Source organism: Moschus berezovskii, chromosome 11, assembly GCF_049115385.1.
Source record: "Moschus berezovskii isolate FMDL1 chromosome 11, NW_MosBer_1.0, whole genome shotgun sequence".
NCBI classification, from domain to species: Eukaryota; Metazoa; Chordata; class Mammalia; order Artiodactyla; family Moschidae; genus Moschus; species Moschus berezovskii.
In genome coordinates, this window is record NC_142470.1 from 62900719 (window position 1) to 62928631 (window position 27913).

A 27913-nucleotide genomic window follows, 5' to 3' on the forward strand; every position below is an offset into this window, starting at 1 on the left:
GTTTCCATCCCCTTCCACCCACCCACCCAGGGATTTGACTCAGGGCCGCAGCAGTGAATGCACTGAGCCTAAACCACTAGACTGCCATGGAATTTCATCTGAAACACTTGTAGAAGAAGAGGGCAGCCATGCTGGATCTGTCTCTGATCTCACTTATAGCTTATTCCTGAAAAGTACCTGCCTTGTAGGTTCTGGGGTTGGGGAGGTGTTGCCTTTTTCTTGTCTGATCCCTAACCACTGGCTGTCATCGGAAGGCTTAGTATTTGGTGCTCGAGGGCTTAACTTGCTATGAGGCATGTGGAATCTTCCTGGAGCAAAAGTATATAACCCGTGTCCCCTGCCTTGGCAGGCAGATTCCTATCCATTGCACCATTAGGGAAGTCCTGAACAGAACTTTAGAAAGATGAAGTAAATGTAGAATGGAAAGGGAGATGAATCCGTTTTTTAGGTTAGAGCTGACTCTAGATTGAGTGGATTCAATAATGATACTAAGGAGGGAAAAGAATGGGAGCAAAAAACAAGCTTTAAGAAATTAAGAATCATGTTTTACATCAGCACCTGGTGCTCAGTTCTGACTGGAGTATGGACTTTGAAAAGGCATCATCAGATACTAATTTGTTCTAGCACTGTTTACGCCATGATATAATTGCTTAAAATTGTTTTTCTTCTTCCAACAGAAAGAAATGCAGGAGTTGAAACTAAATAGCAGTAGCTCAGGGTCCCCTCATCGTTGGCCTCCAGAGAATTATGGACCAGACCCAGTGCCTGATAGTTATCAGGGGTCACAGAATTTTCACGGGGCCCCACTGACAGGTGAGTTGGCAACTGAATAATCCCAGGTGTTGGTGACGATACTATACTTCTTCCTCCTTCAGTTAGGTAATTTGTGAAATCGCCTTGTCTGTATGCCTTAATTTATTACATATTTGTGTCTGCCTGTATATTGCTTAAGCTTTATTTGTTGTTACCAAGATTTTTATGACTCCAGAAACAAAACAGGCTTTATGTGATCCTGTTTATGTAAAGGCTTAAAGAACCCTTTACTGCACATCACGGAGGAGCTGAGACTGAGCTGGAACTATGCCTTATATTAGAAAAATGTTAACTGATGGTATAATTCATTAAGAGCTGCCTAATTATGAAATTAAACTTTGGGGAATTATTTTGGTGACATTCTGAAAGGTCTGACAGTCTTGGAAATCTTGACAATCTTTTGTATATGGAAGGAGAGAGTTTGAGTTAGGGTAGAGTGGATTTTTAGGTTGTACTCTTACTTAGCTCTCTGAGCCAGTTTGTCTGTTGGAAACATAGAAATAACACTTGCATCACATGCTTATTGTATTTGTGTGTTGGGGGGGCAGATGTGTGTGTGCGCATTAGACATTTATGCAGTAAACATTCAGTGAACCACAGGGCACAGGCAATTGCCCTGTGGGTTGTCTGTGTGCCAGGGTGCGTTGTGTATGTGATTTCATTCAATTATAGTAACCCAGAGTGGGAGCTACTATTATGAATTCCCACGTTTAGATGAAATGGGCTTGGAAGATTAGGTGACACCTATTATTGTACACGTCACTATTGGTAGAGGCTTCAGACTCTGGTGCTCTGACTTCAGGCCATGTGCCCCCAGGCAGCCAGAGTGATAATGAAGACAGGTGTTTTTCACGTGAGACAGATTCCTGAAATGGAGGTAATTAGATTAATTGGTTTTAGTTCAAAAGAAAGATTGGGAATGGTGTGGCCTGGTTTAGTACCTTAGTGATGGTCCCTAGGGTCCTCCTTGGAGCAGCTTGCTATCTTCTCATGACAGTGTCCTTCAAGTGCAACAGGTGACAGAGAACATCTTTGTGAAGTCAGACTCACTAATGCTGTCAGTCATAGGTGTGGATGTGAGGAGCCTGCCAGATTTAAACATTGCCTGCCTAAGGTGCCATACACCATGTGGAACCTGACTGGTGGGGATGGGCTCATGGCTGGCTTCCTCTGTGGCTTTCTGGATGCTGTGTGGTTATCATTGGGCACCTTGTGGGTCTTCTGGTTGTTAAACACACATCTGAACATAACATTCACATTGTCTCATTTTATTCTCGCAACTACCCTGTGGACTCTGTAGACACAGCACACCCTCACCTGACAGGTGAGAGGAATGGAGACCCCAGTGGGCTGCTTGACAGTCACAGTCGCAGGTAGCTGTGGATCGAGCCAAGAGTCCCACCTCCTGACCACCCTCCTGAACTCACAGACGGTTTCCTTAGTGAAGATCCAGATGTGCCAGGGTGGCCCTTGTCTGCTGACAGTAGATGACTAAAAACCATCAATAAACTCGAATAAGGAAATGCTCAAAAGTACTGATGAGTGTAAAGAAAACTGGAAACTAATCGTGTCACAGAGAGTTCTGCTACCAGTTTGGAGCGTTTTTTTCTGATCCTTTCTCTTTGTATTCATAAGGAATTTTTAATGAGATTTTCACCATATTAGCATTTTGTTCAGAGATGAGTAAACATGTGTTTTAAATACTGCTTTTAAGTTCTGAGCATTTTTCTACTTAGTATTCTTGGTTGGTACCATTAATGAACACGAGGACCCCATCACATGGAAGCTCTGCAAGTTTTACTCCCTGGTTTTTATTTCCCGTTGTTGGTGTTGTAATTATTGCTGTGAACACAGTCCTAGGATTTCAGGGTTTTATAAGATTTCTTGTGTTGGGGAATTGCTTTCCTGAGAAACTGTGCCAATTTTACACTTTTACCTCCAGGATCTGGTAGTGCCTGTCTGTTCGCACTCTTGCCAGTTATTAACTATTATCAGTTTATTAAAACCTTGCCAATTTTTAAAAGCAAAAATAATATCAACTTTTAAATTTTTGTTTTTTTAATACTAGGAATGTTCAGCACACTTAGATTACATGAGTTTCCTATTCATTTGGTGCTTTTTTTCTATAGGATTTTTTTGGGTAGGTTTATAAGACATCTGAACTGTTTCTTTCACTCTCAGTGATAAAGTCACTAGTTAAATTTCAGATGTTACAATTCTTGGCCCATATATATCCATCCACTTGTTCTGTGTTTTTTGCCTATTTTCTCCTGGGAATGTTTCAGAGGAGCCCCTGCAGGCAGCACATTAGTTTCCTTGCTCAGCTGTGGGCTTCTCCAGTGGTGCTGCCTCTGTGTTACTGTGCAGGGAGCACAGACGGCCTGTTTCACCCTCACTGGGCCTATGCAGGACTTTCCAGAGTCAACTGCTCAGCACCTCTTGGGTCGCAGTTTCCACTTCCTCCTTGTGTAAAGGTATAAATGATTTTTAAGTTGTTTTGTTTTCTGGTAAAACTTTCATAGAACAGATCAGGCAAATGGCTGTTGGTTGTTTTTACCATCAACAGGAGTGTCTTCTAGTTGTTGGTTTCCTGGTAACACACATGCACACAAAGCAGGTGGGGCAAATAGTTTGGGCACCAGCTCAAGTGTTAAGTCATGTTGTATCCTGTTTATTAAGCCAAGAAGCACATTTTGTGTTACTTTTGAGATCCTTTATGTGAATTTGCCAGATGATTTTTGACCTGAATGTTGTTGCTAGCTTGAGTATAAAATGCAACTTTGTCATTCTGCAGATTTTCAAGCCTCACTTCAAAAATGTGGCCCTGAGGCTATCACATATGTTTTGGTTCCTTAAGTCCTTCCTCTGGCCAGCGTCTCCCCTATATTCCTGATGTGGCAGGACTGTGTCTTCACATCGAGCTCCTCTTTCTCAGGAAGGGAGCCCACCACTCCTCTTAGCTCCTTTTGGTGCTCGCTCTGGGGGTTCTCTTGGTGCCCATCCGCTGCTGCCCTCACTGCTTCTCTGTTACACTTGGCAGTTGTTCTAGTTTATCATTTGATAATCATCTTTATGGTGAATTTTGATGTATAGAAAAATGTTTAAAGTCTGTGTAGTTAAATCTTTGATTTCTACTGCTTATGTATTTATAGTTCTTGCCTAGATAGTGCTACGTTCAGCATAGACTTTTTTTTAACAGTGTTTTCTTTCTTTTCTTTTTTTTTTTTTAGTTGCAACTACTGGCCATTCAGTATGTTATAGTCAGTCACCAGCATATAATACCCAGTATCTACTCAGACCAGCAGCTAATGTTACTCCCACAAAGGTAACAGAGGAATAATTTATACATTTATAAATATCTCCTTTTTAATTGTCCAGGCTTCCTACAAATCAATTCAAGAAGTAATTCAACATTAAAACTTAAACGTCCCATGAGGTATAGATATTTTAAATTTCTCTCTGGATAGAGAAAGGTATGTTTCTTAGTTATCTAATTTTAATACAGTATGTGTGAACATCTAGAATATTTTTGAATAGGAGTGGTGGTGGTGGGAGCTTCATCATCCAGTGTGACAGAGGCAGGACTGTGATGCACTCCTTGGAGCACTGTGGGTGGCACTCGCAAGCCTACGCACTGTGACTAAGTGTCCATGGAGACCAGCCCCAGCAGAGCCAGGCAGAGACTGAGGTTTGGGTACATCCAGGCCCTGGCTCTTAACTTCTCTGTGCCTTATGTATAGAATGATACTAGTGCCTTAGTTTATAGGATTTTGAGAATATTAAAATGAGATCCTATGTGTACATAACTTGAAACTATGCCCAGGTGGCACATTACAAATGTCAGTGCTCATCGTCATCATCATTATCAACATCATTGGACACCGCGTTTAGGAGTGAGGAAGGTATTTATTCTATGGATCTAATGTAGGAGAATTAGATGTATAAGGTGCTGTCTTTGGTTAAGGCAATTTTGGGGACATGCCAAGAACTAGAGCTGTAAGTGTCCTTATAGCAATGTCTTCTCTTAAGAACGCACTGTATGCTCTAGTGGTATATTTTTACTCATGTTTGAGGTTCATGAGAATTGGTTTGTATCGAGGTAAGCTATAGTTTTATAAACAGCCTACAAAAGCATTCACTTTGTCTTTTTCCAGGGGCCGGTTTATGGCATGAACAGGCTTCCACCTCAGCAGCACGTCTACGGCTACCCCCAGCAGATGCACACACCGCCTGTGCAGAGCTCATCAGCGTGCATGTTCTCTCAAGACATGTATGGCCCCGCCTTGCGTTTTGAGTCTCCTGCGACAGGAATTCTATCACCCAGGGGCAATGATTACTTTAATTATAATGTTCAACAGACAAGCACAAATCCACCTTTGCCAGAACCAGGTTATTTTACAAAACCTCCACTTGCAGCACATGCTTCAAGATCTGCAGAACCTAAGGTTTTAGAATTTGGAAAAACCAGTTTTGTTCAGCCAGTGCCTGGTGAAGAAATGAGGCCATCTCTGGCAGCACCTGCACATACAACACAGCCGACTCCTTTCAAATTTAATTCAAATTTCAAGTCCAATGATGGTGACTTCACATTTTCCTCACCACAGGTTGTGGCACAGCCCCCTGCTACGACTTACAACAATAATGAAAGCCTCTTAGGTCTGCTGACTTCAGATAAACCTTTGCAGGGAGATGGGTACAGTGGACCAAAAGCTGCTCAAAACATGGGACCTCGAAATACGTTCAATTTTGGAAGCAAAAATGTGCCTGGAATTTCATTGACTGAGAACATGGGTACAAATCAGCCAAAGAGTTCTGGTTTTCGACGTAGTGATGATATGTTTACTTTCTACAGCCCAGGGAAATCAGTGTTCGGAGTGCCTGCTGCAGAGCCGGCCAGCAAGGGTCACGATGCTGATGGGGGTAGTGCACAGGGGGACGAGGAGGACGATGGCCCTCACTTTGAGCCCGTGGTCCCTCTTCCTGACAAGATCGAAGTGAGGACTGGCGAGGAGGATGAGGAGGAGTTCTTCTGCAATCGTGCAAAGTTGTATCGCTTTGATGCTGCATCCCGAGAGTGGAAGGAGCGTGGAATCGGCAATGTTAAGATCCTCAGGCACAAAACCTCTGGTAAAATCCGTCTGCTCATGAGACGTGAGCAGGTGCTGAAGATCTGTGCAAATCACTACATCAGCCCAGACATGGCCCTTGCCCCTAATGCTGGCTCTGATAGGTCCTTTGTGTGGTATGCTCTGGACTATGCCGATGAGTCGCCCAAACCAGAGCAGCTGGCCATTAGGTTCAAGACACCTGAGGAGGCAGCCCTTTTCAAGTGCAAGTTTGAAGAGGCCCAGAGCCTGTTGAAAGCCTCAGGAGCAAATGTAGCCACAACCACCCATCAGGCCACGAGAACTGTAAAAGAACCCACAGGTCATAACAGTAAGGAGATTGACAAATCTGATGGCGTAACTATGAATTTTGAATTTCAGGTTGCAAAGAAAGAAGGGTCTTGGTGGCATTGTAACAGCTGCTCACTGAAGAATGTGGCAACTGCTAAGAAGTGTGTATCCTGCCAGAATCTAAACCCAGGCAGTAAGGAGCTCCTCGGCCCACCATTAGTTGAAACTGTCTCCACTCCTAAACCCGGCTCAGAACATACTCCCAGTAGATCTGCACTGGTGACTGTAAAGAGGGAAGGTCACTGGGACTGTGGTGTTTGTTTAGTAAGAAATGAACCCACTGTGTCTCGATGCATTGCATGTCAGAATAAAAATCCTGCTAGCAAAAGTGAATCTCCACTTATTAAGCAACCTTCCTTTAAATTTGGCCAGGGAGATCTTCCTAAGGCTGCCAGCAGTGATTTCAAATCTGTTTTTTCAGTAAAGGAGGGACAGTGGGATTGCAGTGTTTGCTTGATAGGAAATGAAGGAAGTTCTGTGAAATGTGAGGCTTGTCAGACTCCACGGAAACAGAGTTCACCTGCCTTCACTGCCCCAGCGTCTGCCTCATTAAAGTTTGGTACTTCAGAGACAAGCAAGGCTCCGAAGAGTGGATTTGAAGGCGTTTTCACCAAGAAGGAAGGACAGTGGGATTGCTCAGTGCAAAGTGAGGCCAGCATGGCCGAGCGTGTGGCTTGTCAGAACCCAGGTCAGAATCCACCAGCTTCTGCTGCTCCAGCACCTGCTGTTTCAGAGACATGCAAGGCTCCAAAGAGTGGACTTGAGGGGCTGTTCGCCAAGAAGGAGGGACAGTGGGATTGCAATGTCTGCTTGATACGAAATGAAGGAAGTTCTCCAAAATGTGTGGCTTGTGGTGCCTCTAACCCAGCCCAGAACCCTGCTGTTGAAGCGCCTCTCGCTTTCCCTGTGGGCTCCGCAGCTGAGGCAGGTAACTCCTGTACAAGTCAGACAGGAACAGGATTTAAGACTAACTTTTCAGAAAAAGCCTTTAAGTTTGGCAATGCGGAGCAGGAATTTAAATTTGGGCACGTGGATCAGGAAAATGCACCTTCATTTAAATTTCAGAGTTCTTCTAATACAGACTCTAAATCAGCAAAGGAAGGATTTAGTTTTTCTTTCCCTGCGTCTGCTGGTGGGTTTAAATTTGGCATTCAGGAGACAGGAAATCAGGAGAAGACTACTGAAAAGTCCTTTGGAGAGGACACTGGTGGTCAGGCTCAGGACGCTGGTGGTCAGAAAGATGGGAATACTGTGGTCTTTGGTCAGACTGGCAGCACTTTCACCTTTGCAGATCTTGCCAAGTCAAATTCAGGAGAAGGGTTTCAGTTTGGCAAAAAAGACCCCAATTTTAAGGGATTTTCAGGTGCTGGAGAGAAATTATTCTCATCACAAAGTAGTAAACTAGTTGATAAAGCAGACATTTGTGCTGATCTTGAGAAAGATGATGATGCCTATAAGACCGAGGACAGTGACGACATCCATTTTGAACCAGTCGTCCAGATGCCTGAGAAAGTGGAGCTGGTCACAGGAGAGGAAGATGAGAAAGTTCTTTACTCACAGCGGGTGAAATTATTTAGGTTTGATGCTGAGATAAGTCAGTGGAAAGAAAGGGGCTTGGGGAACTTAAAAATCCTCAAAAACGAAGTCAACGGCAAACTGAGGATGCTGATGCGGAGAGAACAGGTGCTAAAGGTGTGTGCCAACCACTGGATCACCACCACCATGCACCTGAAGCCCCTCTCTGGCTCAGACAGGGCTTGGATGTGGTTGGCCAGTGACTTTTCTGATGGCGATGCCAAACTTGAGCAACTGGCGGCAAAATTCAAGACACCTGAACTGGCTGAAGAATTCAAGCAGAAATTTGAGGAATGCCAGCGACTTCTGTTAGACATTCCCCTGCAGACTCCCCATAAGCTTGTGGATACTGGCAGGGCCGCCAAGTTAATACAGAGAGCGGAAGAAATGAAGAGTGGGCTAAAAGATTTCAAGACATTTTTGACGAACGATCAGACAAAAGTCAGTGATGAAGAGAGTAAGGATTCCAGAACAGGAGCCGCCACTGCTGCAGATGTGAGTGGTGCGCCAAACACTGAGACCACTGGGCCCACCCTGGAGTGGGACAACTATGACCTCAGGGAGGACGCCCTGGATGACAGTGTGAGCAGCAGCTCTGTGCATGCCTCCCCGCTGGCCAGCAGCCCCGTAAGGAAAAACCTCTTCCGCTTCGGCGAGTCAACCACCGGCTTTAACTTCAGCTTCAAGTCTGCTCTGAGCCCGTCCAAGTCCCCTGGCAAGTTGAATCAGAGTGGGGCATCAGTGGGCACGGACGAAGACTCCGATGTCACTCAGGAGGAGGAGAGAGACGGACAGCACTTCGAGCCTGTTGTCCCTTTGCCTGATCTAGTAGAGGTGTCCAGTGGGGAGGAAAATGAACAAGTCGTTTTTAGTCACAGAGCCAAACTCTATAGGTATGATAAAGATGCTGGTCAGTGGAAAGAAAGAGGCATCGGCGATATAAAGATTTTACAGAATTATGAAAACAAACAAGTTCGTATAGTGATGAGAAGGGACCAGGTATTAAAACTTTGTGCCAACCACAGAATAACTCCTGACATGACTTTGCAAAATATGAAAGGGACCGAAAGAGTGTGGGTGTGGACTGCATGTGATTTTGCAGATGGAGAAAGAAAAATAGAACATTTAGCTGTTCGTTTTAAACTACAGGATGTTGCAGACTCGTTTAAGAAAATATTTGATGAAGCAAAAGTGGCCCAAGAAAAAGATTTTTTGATAACACCACACGTCGCTCGTTCGACCACTCCCAGGGAGTCACCTTGTGGGAAAATGGCTGTCGCTGTGCTGGAAGAAACCACCAGAGAACGAACTGATTTGTCTCAGGGTGGTGATGAGGCAGCAGACACAACCTCAGAAGTTGGTGGGGTGTCTGGCACCCCTGAAGCAACAACAAAAGCAGTGGTTTCACCCCCAAAGTTTGTATTTGGTTCTGAGTCTGTTAAAAGCATTTTTAGCAGTGAAAAGTCAAAACCATTTGCATTTGGCAACAGTTCAGCTACTGGATCTTTGTTTGGATTTAGTTTTAACACACCTCTGAAAAATAACAGTAGTGAAGCCAATTCAGCAGCCCAGAGTGGATCTGAGAGAAAAGTGGAACCTGGTGATCGCCAGGAGTTGCAGAACTCTGATCTCAAATCCGCTTCCGATGGCAAAGTCAAAAACATCTCTCCTGCTTTTCTGAAGGAGCAGTTCTCAACCAGCCACACGTTTAAAACTCCAGAAAAGGGTAAGCACTTGGTCTTCATATGAGGCAGACTTTGTCTTCCTCTCCCCCTCTCTCCCTCCCCACTCCTTCTTAAGAGATGTTTGTGTGGGTTGTTTTCTTCCCTAAACCGGTTTAGTGGTGATTGTTCAGCAGCAGCCAAGAGCATGTGTGCACGTTGTCAAGATGTCAGCTTCAGGGAGACATGTCTGTCAGCAGAGCACAAGAACTCAGCTCAGCACTGGATCCAGCTTAAGGCCCCTAGCACTCAAATCGTGAGGGTTCACTCGAAGCTGGTGGTTTCAGTAGGTTTGCAGTTACTATCCTTATGTTCTTGGACAGTACTGCATGCTTACATTTTAGGTAAGACAATCTGGCCACTGAGCAATCTGGCAATGAGCAAAGAATGAAAGCCTTGGTTGGGATAGGATAGGTGGATGTGTGGGACAGCTACATTGGTGTAAATGGATGGAATCTGGCTTTTATATTTTAAAATTGCATTCATTTTAATTCTGAAAATGTTCAAAAATGAAATACTCTTTATTTTCTAGGATTTAATTTTAACCTTTTTAAATCTAATCCAATGGCTTTTTGGACCAGCACCCCTTCCTCACAGCCTGAGAACAGAGGTACAGAGCTGGCACTGGCAGTATGCTAGGGCACCCGCTTGTCAGCAGCTGCTGGTGCTCAGCAGTGTGACTGGCTGTGTGAGATCAAGTGCCTGATGCTGCAGCGTGCATGTGACAAGGCTGTCATGACCCCCTAATGCTGCTCTCCGTACATGGATGTCACGTTTTCTCACATGTTACACTCCGTCGTTTTGAGGTGGATCTGTGTGGTCTTCACCATGTCTGTTTTGTCCATCATCGTTTTCTCCTGTGATTAGTGAGGACCTGTGTGTCACCTAACCATCACTGTCTGTCTGCATCCAGACACAGTGGCAGCAGCATGTGGACCACAGGGAACCTAGGCTCCCTGGTTGACAAAGATCCTGTATGTGGAAGTCGGCCCTATTGGAAGAGCTCCCCCATATCTCGCTATTCCCAGTTAGAGCAGGCCCCTTGTGGAGTCATGCTGGAGTGGAGTTGGGTGGAGGACTCAGCAGTGGGCTCTGTGAGAGACCCTCAGGAGCAGGCTGTGGAGACCAAGACACCCCCAGAAGCACAGCTGTGTTTCGGGTGCCAGACAGCCGCAGTGATCACATTACCACCTGTGATTTCTAGGAGCTCAATTGTAAAGTACACAGGTTGTGCTCCTAACTGCAGCAGCTCTTATGTTTATGATTAAGGATGCAGTCTTTGAAAAGTTGTGTGGCCTTTGTGTGTGTGTGTGTGTGTGTGTATGAATGGTACATAGTCGTGCACAGACTCTATGGACCCTAGGCGAAGAGCCCTGGTCTGGGAGCAGATGCACTGACGTACTGCTACGGGACAAAGAGCCCGGTTCTCAGGTGGGAGAACGTCCTGGTTTCAGAGGACCTTAAGAGATGGATACTTGAGGAGACTGAGGCCCAGAGAGGCCATCTCATTAACAAGAGTCTGTCTCACAGTGTCCTCTCATGGGGCCTGGCCAGGAACTGATGCTGAGTTTTTGTAACAAAGGAGGGTGAGTGAAGGGCTCGTTCAGCATTGAGAAGAGCTGTTTTCTGGATCAGCGTCATCCAGTAGAAATAAAGTATGACCTGTATATGTAATTTTAAAATTTCTAGTATCACCGTTTGAAAATAAAAGGAAACAAGTAAAGAGAAACAGATGAAGTTAAATTTAATAATCTATTCAACTTAGCCCATTGCATCCAGAGTACCATCTCAACTTCTGATCAGTATGCAAAATGAGATTATCCCCGTTTTTTTTCCCACATATTCAAAACCCTGTGTGTGTTTTCCCACTTGGAGTACATCTCACTTTGGACTAGTTGCACTTGCGGTGCTTCACAGCCATGCTCCATGATTTTGCTTGCTCTGTTAGAAGTCCTTTTTTATAGACCACGACCTATTGTGTGAAGAGTTCCTTTTCTCCCCATCTTCTGCCTTTTTGGCGGTGGTGGTGGTCATGGTTCTTCAGCGAACAGACATTGTCTTAGATTCTTACAGTATGATTTACCCAGAGGGTAACAGGTTTAATTTAATGTTATCATGCTTGGAAATACAGGAAAGTGGGTATAATTCTAATCACTCACCAGCCTTGGCAGTTGTTAGCTTTCTTTGTAGGGTCTCGTTGGGATTGGCTTTGAGTTAGTTTTGTATTTATACTAATATTTGCTCATGATTTCTTTAATTTTTTTCAGTTTTTGCAAACGCATGGATATTTTGCTAAACCATTTAGTATTCCAAGTATGGTTATGGCAGCACTCTTAAAATACCTTTTAAATTTATATTCATCAGTAGTATTTTCTTCAGTGATTAGTTACTGAAAGTAGGATTTCTTTCCTGGTTATTAAGGCGATTCTGTGTCCACTGAGGGTTCTGATAGAACATTTCCTCAGGCTTCTAACTCTCATGGTTGTGAGCTGTGTCCACATCAGAGCGTGTGTGTTTTCGTCAGCATGCTGTTTTAACATAAAAATGAAGTTCCAGGATTTTTATTTTAGTTACAATATTGGTATTACCTACCACCTTGTCTTTATCAGTCTTTCTGTCTTGTCTTGTAGTGGAAGAGAGGAAAAAACCTGAGGATCTTCCCTCTGATGATGATGTTCTCATTGTGTATGAGCTAACCCCGACCCCTGAGCAAAGAGCTCTTGCAAGCAGACTTCAGCTTCCCCCCACGTTTTTCTGCTATAAGAACAGGCCAGACTACGTCAGCGAAGAGGAGGAGGACGGTGAGTCTCTTGTTGCTATAGAGCATTCTGTTCATGCTCATCATAGTGAACGGGGCTCATGAAGTTAAACTTTAAGCCTCCTGGAGCCCCCACCCCTGCTGTTCGTGCAGGTCCATGTTGATTCTAAATGTGTGTGGTCAGTGGATGTCATGGTTAGAAGAGCTGCCTTCGTGTATTCACATTCCCTCAGTGTCTGCTGTGAACAGGCAGGGGTTCTGAGGGGACTGAAAGCAGTTCTGATTTCCTCAGAGTCTTAGCGGGGTGACTGAGCCATGCGGCAGGAACGGGGTCTGAGTAGGAGAGTTCTGTGGGCCCTATCTGAGTTCTCAGTCAGGGGCTTACGGGCTCAAAATAATTTTGGCAGTGATTGAGAGGAATGGATTTTAGGAACCAGAGAGAGGCATTCAGAGCCCCGAAATGCCAGAGCAGCTCAGACTAGGCATTTGGGTGTAGAATCAGGAAATTGGTTGCTATTTGGATTTAGGGAGTAAGGGGGAGTAGATGGGAAGTTGCAGATAATTTTCCTAGATTCCTGGCTTGGAAATCTCCTGGAATTTACTGTAAATTTTTTTATTTAATAAAATAAATTATACTTTAAGATGAAGATTTCGATACAGCTGTCAAGAAACTCAATGGAAAACTATATCTGGATGACTCAGAAACATCTAGACTGTCAGAAGAAAATCTAACAGGTATGTAACATTAAAACAAGTAATTTAAAGTGTTTTTTAAAAATCTTCTGTTTAAAGGAATCTCCCAGTCTGGTCACATTGGTGATTACCAATTTTGCCATGGTGATTTAAAGTATTTAAAAATAGTATGAAGGGAAAACATCATTCCTGGTGGTGGTAGTTCTCCATTAGCATCCAGGGTCTTATTGTTTGGGTCTTTAATCTGTAGGTGACATTGTGGGCCATTATTGTGGATTTGGCTGAACTTCATCTACTTTTATCTTAATTTTCCTTTGTTTATGTTGCTTGGATTTTCAGATAATGAGAAAGAATGTGTTATTGTTTGGGAAAAGAAGCCAACAGTTGAAGAGAAGGCAAAAGCAGACACTCTCAAGCTTCCGCCTACATTTTTTTGTGGCGTCTGCAGTGACACTGATGAGGACAATGGAAACGCGGAAGACTTTCAGTCGGAACTTCAGAAAGTGCAGGAGGCGCAAGTAAGACTGTCTCTGGCATTCCTTCTGGCTCAGTAGCCTTTGTTGATGGCAATAAACTAGAGTGTTCTTAGCACATGGTTAACAGTAGGGTGCATCCAGCAAGTGGGTGGGCACCTCGCCTCAGTCAGCTCTGGCTAGAGGATGAGAAACTGTTTTCTGGGCAGAGGACCAGAAGGCCCACCCGTCATTGCTGTGTGTGTGCTGATTTTGAGAAGTTGGGGTGGTAGCATGGACAATGCTGATGTCCCTGACAAGGTCTACTGCTGTACCAAGAACGGAATTAAATGCTTCACTGTTTGTGCCGGTTACATGATTCTGGAGTGGGCACAGTGGATAGGAAATAGCATTTGAAACCTAGTTCCCATGATCTGTATACTTTGCTTTTTGTAAGTTCATGATTTGACTACTTTCTTAGTTCAAGTATAGTCATTTTAATAGTTGTCAGCACCTTGGTGTCTGAATTTATGTTCCACAGAAACTAGAAGACTAGTCACTGTTTATAACTGTGTACAATATTGACATAATCAGAATGGTTTCTTGCTCCTCAAGAAATACTTTTTTTAAAATTGTTGGAAATACGGTAAAAATAAAGTAGGTCCTAGAGTTGGGAATGCAGTGTTTTCTTTAATGGATACATGAGAAGAGAATGAGATGGCCCAGCCTGCAGCCTGCTCTGTGGAAGACTTACTGCCCTTCACTATCCGTTTGACCCTGAGGAGTAGCCGGCCTGCTTTCTCAGCTGTCCACCGAGGCTGTGCTGGCTCTTCCGTAGGTTTAAACTTGTTCGTCAGTGCGCAAGAGCTAACATAGACACAGCCCTCCCTCATTTATAACCAATTAGGTTTATTTGTGGAAGTGCTATTTGAAGTTTCTGCATTCAGCTGTGCTGAATCCAAAGTGTGTTTCCGTCACTTGGCCGTTTGCCTGTCTCAGCGGCAGTGCACAGTGTGTGGTTTCTGTCAGTCACCTCTAATCACTGCTGCTGGAGGCGTTAGCATGCGGTCATTAACTTGGCAGATACAGTCCAGTCATACTAAGTGAACACTGCAGTTAAATATGGCTTCACTTTTCTGTGTGCAAAACTGAAAAATAAACTTATTTTTTTTAATGTATTTCAAGCCTTAAAAATAGAACTGAGACGTAATCTCATCGCTGATGCACATGCTGAGTTGTACAGTGTTCATTCTTTCCCTACTCGTAGTGTACACAGGACTTGGTGTCTTTTGTCAGTGTACTGTGCTGTTTATAGCTATTAAAATATCTTATTTGAGTGACTGTTGTGTTATCATTGTTATAAGTTAAAATTTTTTTGTAAAATATCCTGTAACACAATGTTCTTTAAATAAAAATCCTAGGGGCTCCTTTTGCCACAGAAATTAAATGTGGTAAGTCATTATAAGGGTGGTAAAAAAAATTTTTCAGTTGTAATTTTGGAGGAGAGTGCCCTTTGATAGAGGTGAAACAGAGAACTAACAGCCATTAAACTAAAAAGTTCTGTGGGTGGATGTAGATGATGTCCTCTTAGGACACATCTTTCCTGCTTTACACTGATTTATCCCCAACTACATGAACTCTCGACATACGCACTCCTGGCTTAAAGTGCTTGAGGATGCTGTGGTTATAGATGCTGACTGTGTGCCGGGACTGCCGAGGGTCAGGGTGCAGTGCTGAACGAGGGAGCAGCCTTTGGATTTGTCTACAGGAGTTTCTTGTTCATGGCCTCTTAAATGGAGAATGTGTTAGGAGTTGAATTATGACATTCCCCTCCCAAGTAATGTAGTCTGCATTTGGGGGGTGACATTTATTGTTGTTTAATTCACCCATTTTCGTCATCCGCAAAAGAAGCCCTGTTAACCTCTAACAGTCATCACCCTTCCCATTTCTGCCTGTCTCCCCTAGGCCTGGATAACCACTGATGTACCATTTCTGTCTCTGATTTGCCTTTCTGACATTTCATATAAACATCATAACATGTGGTCCTTTGTGGTCCTTTTTACTTAGTAAGTTTTTGTGATATATCCACATTGTAGCATTTATCTGCACTTGGTCCTTTTATGGCCAAATAACATTCCAGTGTATGAATTTACCACATTTTATTTATCCATTCATGTGTTTAATGGCCATTTGGGTTGTTTCTTCTTTTTGGCTGTAATAAATAATACTAATGTGATAGCCTAAATCATTTGACACAAAGTGGACTGCCATTTCCTTGTGTTTCAGTCATTAAGAAATAATGACTTCTTTCATTTGTATTAATTTTTCAGGTTTATCATAAGTAAAATTCACTTTTTGTTGTGTGTATGTTTTCTGTGAGTTCTTACACATGCCTGGATTCTTGTAATCCCCACCGTAGGCAGCGTACAGAATAGTTCCAGACCCCAAAGAATTCCTTCCTACTGTCTCTTTCCGTTCAGATCCCTCCCCGCCCAGAACATCTGCAGCCACTGATCTGCTTGTGTTTCTGCCTTTTCCACACTGACATGAAGGAATCATGCAGTATGTAAGCTCTGATGTGAACTTTTCTCACTCAGCACAGTGCCTCTGAGATGTGGCCCAGTCACTGTGTATAGTGATAGCGCATTCCTTTCTGTCACCAGCTGGTATTCCAGACATTATACATTCACTGTCATTAATCCTTGAAGAATGTTGTTTTATTTTGCTCTTTCTAGTTTAAGTCAAAGCTTAAATTAACTGATTTAAGACAGTTCATTTCTAACAAACATTTTAACTTGAAGTTCCTCCAAGAGCTGTTTAGCTCTACCTTACAAGTCTTAATATGTGATATTTTCCCTTTCAGTTCAAACCATTTTCCTTGAGACGTTCTTTTTGACAAATGCATTGGATGGAAGTATATTTCTTCCAAATGTTCGGTTTTCCAGATGTCATTGTTACTGATTTATAGTTTAATTTCATTATTGTCTATAAACGTATTTTGAATAATTTCAGTTCTTACAGAATTCGTGACAGCTGTCTCAGTGGGCATTTTACAGTTGAAAAGAATGTAATTTTTTTTGTTTGTTTTGCATGGAAAACAGGTTTTTAAATAGATAAATCAGTTGATGCTATATTGTCCAAGTCCAGTGTATCCTTGCTAATTTTTCATCTGCTTGTTATGTTGATTACTGACAGGAGTGTTGCCCAGCATGTCCGCTTCTCTTGTCAGTTTTTGTTGCATGTACTCTGTTAGGGAGTGTTCCATCTGCTTCTGTTTTCTGGAACACACTGTAGGAATTAGTGATACTTCTTTCTTAAATATTTGATAGAACTTACCACTGAAACCACCAGGCTTGGTACTTTTTTTTTTTTTTGCAAGGATATATTACTTGATAATACATTTTCTTTAATAAATATAGGCCAATTCATTTTATCTGTTTCTTCTATCAGTTTACTTTTTTTGAGGAATTGGTTGGTCCATTTCATCTGCATTATCACATTTGTGGGCATAATAAACCTGAAGTTGAGAAGGTCATTAAAATGTATTGCCTGTTTAATGTCCATGGATCAGTGTTGATGGACTCAGTTTTTCAGACTTCAGCATGTGTATTAAAAGTGTAATGCTTAATCTCCAGATATTTGGAGCTTTTTTTTCCCAGCTGTATTTCTGTAGTGATTATTAATTTAATTCCATTAGGGCCTGAGCGTATACTTTGTATGATTTCCGTTCTCTTGAATTGGCTGAGGTTTGTTCTCTACCCTAGAACATGGTCTTTCTTAAGTGTTCCATATGCACTTAAGAGGAATGTATGCTGCTGCAGTTCGATGGAGCATTCTGTAATTTTTAAATTTCTGTTGTATATTTCAATTCTAAATTCCCGTTGGATTTTCTTTTATGGTTTATATTCGTTTGCCTGACAACTCTCTTTTCATTTTTCTTAAGGGTATTTGTCTTTACCTCTTGGAACATTGTTAGAAGCTTTTCAAAGTTTGTCTGATCTTTCAGCACACAGATCATTTCATGACATTCCCTATCCCTGGCCAGAGAGCCGACTCTTCTTGGATGCTTTTCCATCTGTGCCGTTGTCAGCCCCAGTTTCTTGGACAGCTCTGTACCCCTGCTGGGATGTGGGTTGATGTGTGGGGGCAGGAGAAAACCCACCAGGTTCTTACTACCAGACTGTCCCTCGGGGCTTGAGAGGCTTTTTTTCTCCTAAGTTAAACACAGAAGTTTACCGTAAATATGTCTTCTTCAGAGGACATATTTTACTGTCTTGATTAAAAGTGGATTTGGTAAGGCCAGGATTTCTGATGTCACTTTGCCTGTCTCTCCAGTCGTTTTTATACCTGGGACCACATGCCATAATGAGGGGACAGTCAGAGAAAAAATCTCGTCTCTTGATGCTGTCCAGCAGCTCCGGCTAGAAACCCTTTCACTCAGGTTCAGTGCTCTTTTGTTGGGACGACCCTGTAAGCAGTAGGAAGCATGTCAGCGAGGGGCCCAGTCATAACCTCCCCTTTCTTCTCTGCCTAGCCATCCTCCGGCTCAGCATCGTCCATTTCCAGAAGTCATCTTTGCCCTGGGGTAGGGTTTCAGAGAAGGTTGTGTGCTCTCTTTCCTTGCAGAGATGGCCCACAAGGCAGGGACTGACCATGTTGGCTGGGGGTGGGCCGCTTGAACAATGGGTCCCAGGACTCAGGACCCGCATCCTTAGTGGCAGCACCCCAGCAGCATGTGCCAGGGCTCGTGGCTCAGCACCAGCAGGAGCAACTATGGAGGCAGTTGGCTCAGGCCAGCGCCTCTTCAGGTTCCTGCTGTGGCTTGTGGACCCGGATGAGCTGGCCCCTGGAAACTGAGGTATTCATGGTCTCATCACCAGACCTGGCTGCCTCCTGCATCTCAGCAAGTGCTCCTCGCTGGTAGACTTCACATTGCTTCATGTCTCAAGATTCTTGGTCCTCCTGCTGTCATCCACTTCCCAGCAGCTTCTGCTTGCTTTGTCCTTTTCAGTCTAGTTCAGTTCCAGGTGCTGGAGAGACTGGAGGTACGGTAACATGGTGGAGAGAAAAGTATGCTTACTCCATTTTGTCTCGAACTCCATATCATCTGTTTTTTGTAAAATAGAGTATATGGTCCTTTTGATCACTCAGTATTTAATGGCATAGTTATTTGTTACTTTCTATTTGCAGAAATCCCAGGACGAGAACATAGCTAGCTCAGCTGATGGAATGTGTACAGATGACACTAAAGTGACTGTGCCATTTTTGTGTAAATCTGAAGAGCCAGAGTTTACTACCAAATCTGTTAGTTCACCATCAATTTCTTCTGGAACTGTTGACAAACCTGTGGATTTATCTACTAGAAAGGAAAATGATGCAGATTCTACAAGCCAAGGTAAAATTTGATGTATGTTTATAGCAACCTTGTAGGCATGAATTTCTGCATAACGTACACCTGTGGTTCTGAGACGATACTTTCAAATGTACATCCAGGAATTCCCTTTCTTAAACTGAGATGTACAAAGGGGCATGAGATAATTCAATTTTCTTAGCGAATATAGAATCTTTACAGAGCTGTTTCCTGAAATCCTTCTTCGAATGAATGTTTGTTTAGATGATTGCCTGGAGAATCCCAGGGACGGGGGAGCCTGCTGGGCTTCCGTCTGTGGGGTCGCACAGAGTCAGACACGACTGAAGCGACTTAGCAGCAGCAGCAGCAGCAGCAGACCATGTGAAGCAGAGGCTGTGTAGCTCTGTATAGATCTACATCTCATTTTTTTTTAAATGATTTTGAGCATGCTGCTTCTGGTGTTTTGTTCATTGAGAATCGTACCTGTAAACTTGTAAGTTTTCTTCAGAGAAGTAACTAGATTATAAATACTCCTTACCCCCACCCCACCGCATCAGTAGTATGGCAGGTCCTACCTTTCCCAGCATACACACACACATATCCCTTCCCTTTGGGTCCTGGGTAAATCTTTGATGTTCAACATAGGTTAAATGAAATACTAAATTGCTCTTTCCCTTTTGCCAGTGGAAAGCAAAACAGTTGCGTTTGGATTTGGAAGTGGCACGGGGCTGTCATTTGCAGACTTGGCTTCCAGTAACTCTGGGGATTTTGCTTTTGGGTCCAAAGGTAAGATTAGGAGGAGAGGCTTTGGTGACTGTTATAGAAGTAGGCACCCCTGGAGGGTGAGTTCCTTGTTGCAGGGTTGTCTCTCACCAAGAATTTTCTCTTAATTCATTGTAACTTGTGCTAGTCTTTCCCATCCTGAAATGCAGAACCCTCCCTCCAGCTTTGGAGTAACTTTGGGATTGTTCTTCTCGTTATACTTCTGATTTGCTAATACTCAAAATGTGCATCTGTAATTTTTAAGGAGATGACTTTAAAGTTTTCTATTTTTGCATTATCCTTGATTGTATTTTTCATATAAGGGTTGTGCTAGTATATTACTGGTGAGCTTTCCCATCTTTTCCAGGGGTTTTTCTAATTTTTGGTCTGCTTTGGTATCATCTGTAGAAAATAATCCTTTTCTTTGTTTATGGCATACTATATTTTCCTATTCTTAAATATCTTTCATATAACAAAGTATAGTACCACCTAAATTGAATTGATGCTTGATTTGTGGAATAAATTTTATTGAAGATATATAATTACATGATTAATTCAAAATAGTGTTATTCCATCTCACATATTTTACTTGTTTCACAGTTCCATCATTTTTAGAAATATATATAAAACTTTTAGGAAATTACTTTCAGATGTTGTGTTACTTTGGAACTCATAGCCTCATTGATGTCACATGGCTTTATTTTTAATTTATTTAGTAGCTTGAAGTCACAGGATAATAGGTCAGCAAATATAGCAATAGAGTGGGTACAATTATCCACCAATGGAAAAGCCAAATAAAAGCTGATGTGTTAGGTTGCTTGATACTCTGTCAGTGTTGTGCAGTAAAGTTGACATAGCACAGCTCCAAATCTTTGTGGGAGGCTTGCCCTGAGTTACCTGCTGATTCAGTAAGATTATACACCAAGCTCTTTTTTTCCAAGCTACACCTTTTAGTTTCTGACAGGAATTTGTGCTTAGTCTTTTCAAAGAGGTAGCTTTTGGTTTTATCAGTTCTCCTTTTGTTTTTTTATCTCCAGGTTTGTCATTACTTTCCTTTAAATTATGATTAGTTTTCTTGTGTATTGAATGTCTATTTAATTTATATTGTTCTAATAATATAAGCACAGAATAGTATTTTGTAACTGTAAATCCCCTGGAATCCATTTCATATATTTTTATGGAGAGTTTTCACACTTGTAAATTTTTAATACTTTAGCCTTTGACTAAGGGCTTGTAGGATTTAATTTTTTTTTTTTAATGAAGGTCGGTTTCATCAGAATGATTTTTTGCTTCTCAAACATATTTCTGGCCTTGTGTGGACCTTTTTGATCTTAAACTTTTTGTTTTGGTTGGTTTTAAGCCCAGAGGAGTGTTTTCTTTCTCCTCGTCTATTACGTGTTATTTTTGTGGTGATTGCTTTTTCTTCATCTGTTCATTTTATTTTTGTCTCACTTTTCTTTTGTTCCTTTTTTCTCTGTTTCTCCTGAAAGTTGTCTTCCACAAAGGTCTTCCAGTCACTCTGTATCTTTTGTGTAATATTTCATACAGAAACTAAGAGAAAATAAGAAACAGCTGTTTATCTGCTGCTTCCCTGTGACTGACATTTTATCATATTTCCTTGAGATTTTGTAACATTTCCATTAAACCCAGAGTGGAAGCTTCCTGGGTATTGCTACCTAGAATACAGTTGTGGATGTTGGTTATTGACAGACTTATCTTTATACTTTTACTGAATAAATTCTTTTTCCTGCCTCTTTAACGCAGTGGTTTTCAATTCTCTGCTTCATATTAGAATTCCGGGGAGCTTTTTAAAGGGGCGGGGAGGTGGAACATATGATAGTTATGTTGGGCTCTGGGTGTGGGACCCAGGCACTGGTATTTCATAGGAGCTGTTGGTGTGATTTTAATATGCACCCAGTGTTAAGAACCATTGCTTTAGAGGAATTTTGAGATTTTCTGCCCTATGTCTCAGGGTATTGGGGTAATTGAAAATTTCTTTCTGCTTGGGAGTTCCTGAACAAGTTCTTTTTGAGCGCCACACCTATGAATCAACTAGGTCTATGCTTACTATTCTCAGGAAGCCCCCACACAATCTGGGATGGTGCTTTTGTTTGAGCATTTGTTTGCTATTTATTTGTACTACTTTTTTTTTTTCCTGTCTTTTTCTCCCCATTAAACCTGTCTTAGAAGAATTTACTGTTTCATTCAGTTCAGTTCAGTTCAGTCGCTCAGTCGTGTCCGACTCTTTGCGACCCCATGAATCACAGCACGCCAGGCCTCCCTGTCCATCACCAACTCCCGGAGTTCACTCAAACTCATGTCCACCAAGTCGGTGATGCCATCTAGCCATCTCATTCTCTGTCGTCCCCGTCTCCTCCCGCCCCCAATCCCTCCCAGCATCAGAGTCTTTTCCAGTGAGTCAACTCGTCGCATGAGGTGGCCAAAGTATTGGAGTTTCAGCTTTAGCATCAGTCCTTCCAATGAACACCCAGGATTGATCTCCTTTAGAATGGACTGGTTGGATCTCCTTGCAGTCCAAGGGACTCTCAAGAGTCTTCTCCAACACCACAGTTCAAAAGCATCAATTCTTTGGCACTCAGCTTTCTTCACAGTCCAACTCTCACATCCATACATGACCACTGGAAAAACCATAGCCTTGACTAGACGGACCTTGGTTGGCAAAGTAATGTCTCTGCTTTTTAACATGCTACCTAGGTTGGTCATAACTTTCCTTCCAAGGAGTAAGCATCTTTTAATTTCATGGCTGCAATCAGCATCTGCAGTGATTTTGGAGCCCCCAAAAATAAAGTCTTGACACTGTTTCCCCATCTATTTCCCATGAAGTGATGGGACCAGATGCCATGATCTTTGTTTTCTGAATGTTGAGCTTCAAGCCAACCTTTTCACTCTCCTCTTTCACTTTCATCAAGAGGCTTTTGAGTTCCTCTTCACTTTCTGCCATAAGGGTGGTATCATCTGCATATCTGAGGTTACTGATATTTCTCCCAGCAATCTTGATTCCAGCTTGTGCTTCTTCCAGCCCAGCATTCCTTATGATGTACTCTGCATATAAGTTAAATAAGAAACTGTTTCATTAGACACTCATTTTTTTCTTTCTTCAAGGTGCTGAGTTTTAACTGATCTGTGACAACTTTTGCGTTCTCTGGAGTTTTTGTATCAGATGTAGGATTAGAGAGCTGTGGTTTGTCAGTCAGCAAAGTGATGAAGAGTTGAGAGGTTACTTTCCTCTAAGATAGTGGGGAATGTATTAATATTAGCAGGCTGGGTTGTCACAGTTGAGATATGGAAAAAACAGCATTTAGTGTTCACCTTCTCCAGGGTGTGAGGGAGAGAAAAGTCTTTGTTCCTCTGCATAGGAGCGGGGAGCCTTTTCACCCATTAAGCCTGGTGTTGCTTGAGAGAGGGCAGGGTGTGGGTGCAGTCAGTGAGCTGATCCTGGGGCCACCACTGCCACCTGGGCAAGAAGTTGAAGCTCTCACTCGATTTACCTTAGAAGAGAGCCGAGGTGGAGAAGTTACCAATTTGTATTCAGTCTGCTTTGAAAGCAGATTTGGCCTCTTGGAAAACATTCTTAGGCTCTAAAGTTCCTTTTTTCATGTGATAGAGTGTTTTATTAAATAAACTACCCTTGGAGCTGAGCTGGGTTTTCAGGTTTCAAAGGATGTACTTTGAATGAAGAACGTGCTTCATTACTGAAAGTTTAGTGTCACTAAGACCTAAGGCTTAGACAACCCTATCTGTACACCCAGGCATAACGTTACTACACTCCTTTGTGCTCACCACTTGAGTTTAACTTGCCAGGAGAATACAGTTTTAAGCATTTTTATTAGACGTATGTCACGTCATTGGAAATTAGATTCATTCATAAAGTACTCTAACAGGGATTAAAATTTTATTAAAATAGATATCACTGTTTAAATATCCTGATTTATTCATCAGATAAAAATTTCCAGTGGGCAAATACTGGAGCAGCGGTGTTTGGAGCACAGTCAACCAGTAAAGTTGGCGAAGATGAAGATGGTAGTGATGAAGAGGTAGTTCATAATGAAGATATCCATTTTGAGCCAATAGTGTCACTACCAGAGGTAAATATTAAAGAGTAAAAACCCTATACTAACTTCACATTTTAAGTGTAAAACTTGACATCGACTTGATTTGTAGGGCTGACCTTGTTTGCATTTCAGAACATTGACCGTAAAAAATGGAAGCTCTTTATTACAAGTTCAATCTTAAAATGTAAATCGTCCTTGTAAAAAAATTTACATACAAATTTACTTGGTAAATTCTGTGTGAAATTGTTGGGAAGAACTTAATTTTTTCCTGTTTTCAGTAACATAATTGAAGGGGCAAAATATTAAAAACCCATCTAAGCTCATATGTGCCACAGTCCTTTCAATAAAAAGTATATTGTACTTTTTCTAGACAAGAATGTTATTTTAGGCAAATTACTTTTATCAGTTTCAACCTCAATCAGTAGATAGTATTTTTCTTGAAGAACAAGATTTTTTTTAAAACTCTTCTCTCCTGTAAAAGATTGTATTTGATTTCTAAAAAGAGGAAGAATGTTAATAAGTACAAAGAAAACATTTAGTGACAAATCTTTCCTGCCTCATCTGAATCTGCTGTATTAGTAACCCTAGGATGTTAACTCTTTTCAAATTCTGCTCATGTCAGTGTGTTAAGGAATTTGGATCTTTGGAATTTGTTATGAGTATTTTATAAGCAGCAGCTTATAGGTAATTTCATCTCCTGTCACAGGTAGAAGTAAAATCTGGAGAAGAAGATGAAGAAATTTTATTTAAAGAGAGAGCCAAACTTTACAGGTGGGATCGAGAGGCCAGTCAGTGGAAGGAACGTGGCGTTGGAGACATGAAGATCCTCTGGCACACCGTGAAGAATTACTTTCGGATCCTGATGAGGAGAGACCAGGTGTTCAAAGTGTGTGCAAACCACGTCATCACCAAGACGATGGAACTGAAACCCTTGAATGTTTCCAACAATGCTTTAGTTTGGACTGCCTCAGATTATGCTGGTGAGCTCTTCACTCAGTGCTGCTTTCCAGTTTTTTGACTTTTCTAAATTAACAACAAATATATAAAACAATTTTTTAAGTTATTTTATCACTAAGGTCTCTGTGTTGTTTGTTGTGTAACAGATGGAGAAGCCAAAGTGGAACAGCTTGCAGTGAGATTTAAAACTAAAGAAATGGCTGATTGTTTCAAGAAAAAATTTGAGGAATGTCAACAGAATTTATTGAAACTCCAGAAAGGACAGGTATCACTGACAGCAGAGTTCTCAAAGGAGACAAATCCTGTGGTGTTTTTTGACATTTGTGCAGATGATGAGCCCCTGGGACGTATAACCATGGAATTATTTTCAAACATTGTTCCTAAAACTGCCGAGAACTTCAGAGCACTGTGCACTGGAGAGAAGGGCTTTGGTTTCAAGAGCTCCATATTCCACAGAGTGATTCCAGATTTTGTTTGCCAAGTAAGTCTTAAGTGTGCATCACACCAGTGTGGGAAATCTGAGTGTTTCTTCTTACCTGTAATTGTAGACTTTAGCTTTTCCACACCCCCAGCTTCTATCTCTACGAGAACTTGCAGCCTAAAAGGGTTCATATGTCTAACGCCTTGAACCTGATAGAAATTATGGGTGGGAAAAGATCTTTTCATTTTTGTTTCCTTTCACAAGTTTCTTAGTTTTCAAACTGCATTCTCAGAGAAGCTGGGTATTTAGGACCTAGCCTTCAGTGGTTAATTTTGTATGTATTTTAATGTTTTATTTGGGATTCCTGTTAATTGAAATCTTTTTTTCAGGGGGGAGATATCACAAAACATGATGGAACAGGAGGACGGTCCATTTATGGAGATAAATTTGAAGATGAAAATTTTGATGTGAAACATATAGGTCCTGGTTTACTGTCGATGGCCAGTCGAGGCCAGAACACCAATAATTCTCAATTTTTCATAACACTGAAAAAAGCAGAACATTTGGACTTTAAGCATGTAGTATTTGGGTTTGTTAAAGATGGTATGGATACTGTGAAAAAGATTGAATCATTTGGTTCTCCTAAAGGGTCTGTTAGTCGAAGAATTATTATCACAGAATGTGGACAGATATAAAATCATTGTTTTCCATAGTAAATTTTATCTGTATAAAAGTTGAATTGAGGCCTAGCTGTTTTGACAACATGGTAATTATGTTCAGCTTTTGAAAATGGACGTTTCCAATGTACAAATGTAAAATTGCAGCTTATAGCTGTTGTCACTTTCTAATGTGTTATAATTGACCTTGCATGGTGTGAAATAAAAGTTTAAACACTGGTGTATTTTCAGGTGTACTTGTGTTTATGTACTCCTGACATATTTGTATTAAAATGGAATACTAATCTTGTTAAAAGCAATAGACCTTCTCAAACTATTGAAAGAATATGATATATGCAATTTAATTTTAGTTCCTTTTTAGATTTCCTGCATGGATATACTTACTGTTTGAATAAAGGGACCATGACTTGGATAATTTTTATTTCAGATTTGGACTATATTTGGTAATTTTCACTATTGGTGTGTTCAGTTATGAACAGAGATTCACTTGTAAATGGGTAGAGCCACAGAGGGCAGAGACTTAACCAAAGTGCTCTTCTATAAATTCTTGCACCTCCTGTATAGTTAAATTATCTTTTAAGCAGAGTACCTTCTTTCCTTAAAATGTTATGTAGCTTCCTGCACCCTTTCAAAGGTATTAAATTAATTTTTACATTTTAAGTTGAGTAATTAGATTTTTTAAAAAACCTTTCTGTCATCTGTTTCTACTACCTCAAACTGCATTGGTTCTGATAGAACTTGAATTTTTCCTTGCAGTTATTGTGATAAAGTATGAGTATTTTAAACAGGTTATACCATGTTTTTTGGTTAAAGATTTCCTTTATACTAGATTGTTGCAGTACCTTTTTCTGGTGAATTTTGTAGCAAAAATAAAGTGACAATTGTTAACAGCCATGATATTTAAAAAATTCATTACTTGTGCATCTAGTTGTTTGTTCATTCTGGAACCAAAGGAAGAATAATTAAATATCTGTAAACTCAAAGACTGCCACCTAATTTCCAGAACTCCCAAAGAAAGGACTGTTTTCAAGTGGGGTATATATTGAACTCTTACTTGGAAATGGCTAGTGGAAAAAGTCGGACAACAGGGGGGACATTCTCGTCAGCCTACTAAGTGTAGGACCTCGGCGTCCCCCGAGCACGTTGTGCACGTCGCAGCCCCCGCCAGCGGTGTGCTCAGACTGCCGGAGCTGTCGCGCTGTTTGGGGTCTGGAAACAGGCTGTCCTGGGACAGCACCTGCTCACCGCCAGAGGTGGGGTCCGAGTGCGGGGCGCAGAGGACGCCCTGAACCCCGACTGTGTGTGTGTGTTGCAGGGGCGAGGTGTGCGTGCGCGCTGGTCCCGACGGCTCCGCTTCTGCGTGGTTTCGGGGCTTCTGGGCTGCGGGGGACTCCGAGGCGCCCTGAACCATTACAGCTGTGGATCCAGGTTTGGAAACGAATGCTCTAGCCGAAACCAACTTCTCCAGCTAGGACAAATCTGAGCTGTGTACGAGAGAGATGCACCCGAATGACGCCTCGACTCGACCCCAGCAGAACGCGGGCGACCCTCGGGAAGGGAAGGAAACGATGACCCCGCGCGCCGGCTCGCATCTCACCCCGACAGGCCGCAAACACGTACAAACGCCCGCAGCCGGGTACAACGGCGTTGGCTCCGACGACATGCGGGACCCGGGGTGTACTCGCGTCGTAACACGCATCCGCAATGCCGGCCCCTCCACGAGTCCGAGGGCTGTTCCCCAGGAAACGCGAGTCAGCGACCCTGCGGGGGGCGGGGCGTGTCGTGCGTCACGGCGCATATTTGCGTAGCCCCGCCCCGCCGCGCCCTGTTGCCACGGAGACGACGTCGGTCGCGGCCATGGAGCCGAGGGTCGTGAAGCCGCCGGGGCAAGATCTGGTGGTGGAGCGCCTCAAAAGCCGCTACGGCCTGGGGGGCGGCTGCCTCAGCGAGGTGAGGCCCGGCCGTGCCAGGTTCGCGGGTAGCCGGATCTGCGGGTTGGAGCGTGGGCGCGAGGCGGGACCCCTGGCGGCGGCGAGCGGGGAGCGGGCTCCCGGCTGGCACGCGCGTCGGAGGATCGATGCGCGTCACCGCGGAAACGCGCGCAGGCGTTCCCCTCCAAGACTTGGGTGAGGATCGGAGCTGCGTCAGTCCGGGCGCTGGGCTGTGAGTCCGAGCCGGTTTCACGCCGCACGGTGCTGGGGCCCG

The 27913-nt window shown here is 42.7% G+C and overlaps 2 protein-coding genes across 8 annotated transcripts in view; both read left to right on the forward strand.

Annotated features, from left to right (window-relative positions):
* The window catches only part of LOC129540048 (E3 SUMO-protein ligase RanBP2-like), a 57548-nt gene extending 31616 nt beyond the window's left edge, over window positions 1-25932 (forward strand). For 3 of the 4 annotated variants that reach the window (XM_088841392.1, XM_088841394.1, XM_088841395.1), the window contains exons 18-30: window positions 678-813; window positions 4044-4138; window positions 4968-9570; window positions 10098-10175; window positions 12196-12366; window positions 12966-13058; window positions 13356-13534; window positions 18659-18863; window positions 19503-19604; window positions 23541-23686; window positions 24360-24633; window positions 24757-25091; window positions 25421-25932. In XM_088841392.1, coding sequence (XP_088697518.1) covers window positions 678-813; window positions 4044-4138; window positions 4968-9570; window positions 10098-10175; window positions 12196-12366; window positions 12966-13058; window positions 13356-13534; window positions 18659-18863; window positions 19503-19604; window positions 23541-23686; window positions 24360-24633; window positions 24757-25091; window positions 25421-25726 — 6723 coding nt within the window. In that variant the 3' untranslated portion in view covers window positions 25727-25932. The remainder of the gene's footprint in view (window positions 1-677; window positions 814-4043; window positions 4139-4967; window positions 9571-10097; window positions 10176-12195; window positions 12367-12965; window positions 13059-13355; window positions 13535-18658; window positions 18864-19502; window positions 19605-23540; window positions 23687-24359; window positions 24634-24756; window positions 25092-25420) is intronic. The other variant, XM_088841393.1, reaches the window with a different exon arrangement.
* Window positions 25933-26087: 155 nt separating this feature from the next.
* Window positions 26088-27913, forward strand: part of CCDC138 (coiled-coil domain containing 138) — a 32437-nt gene continuing 30611 nt past the window's right edge. For 2 of the 4 annotated variants that reach the window (XM_088841396.1, XM_088841397.1), the window contains exon 1: window positions 26088-27658. In XM_088841396.1, the coding sequence (XP_088697522.1) occupies window positions 27413-27658 (246 nt within the window). In that variant the 5' untranslated portion in view covers window positions 26088-27412. Of the gene's footprint in view, window positions 27835-27913 lie in introns of all 4 variants that reach the window. The other 2 variants (XM_088841400.1, XM_088841398.1) reach the window with 2 other exon arrangements.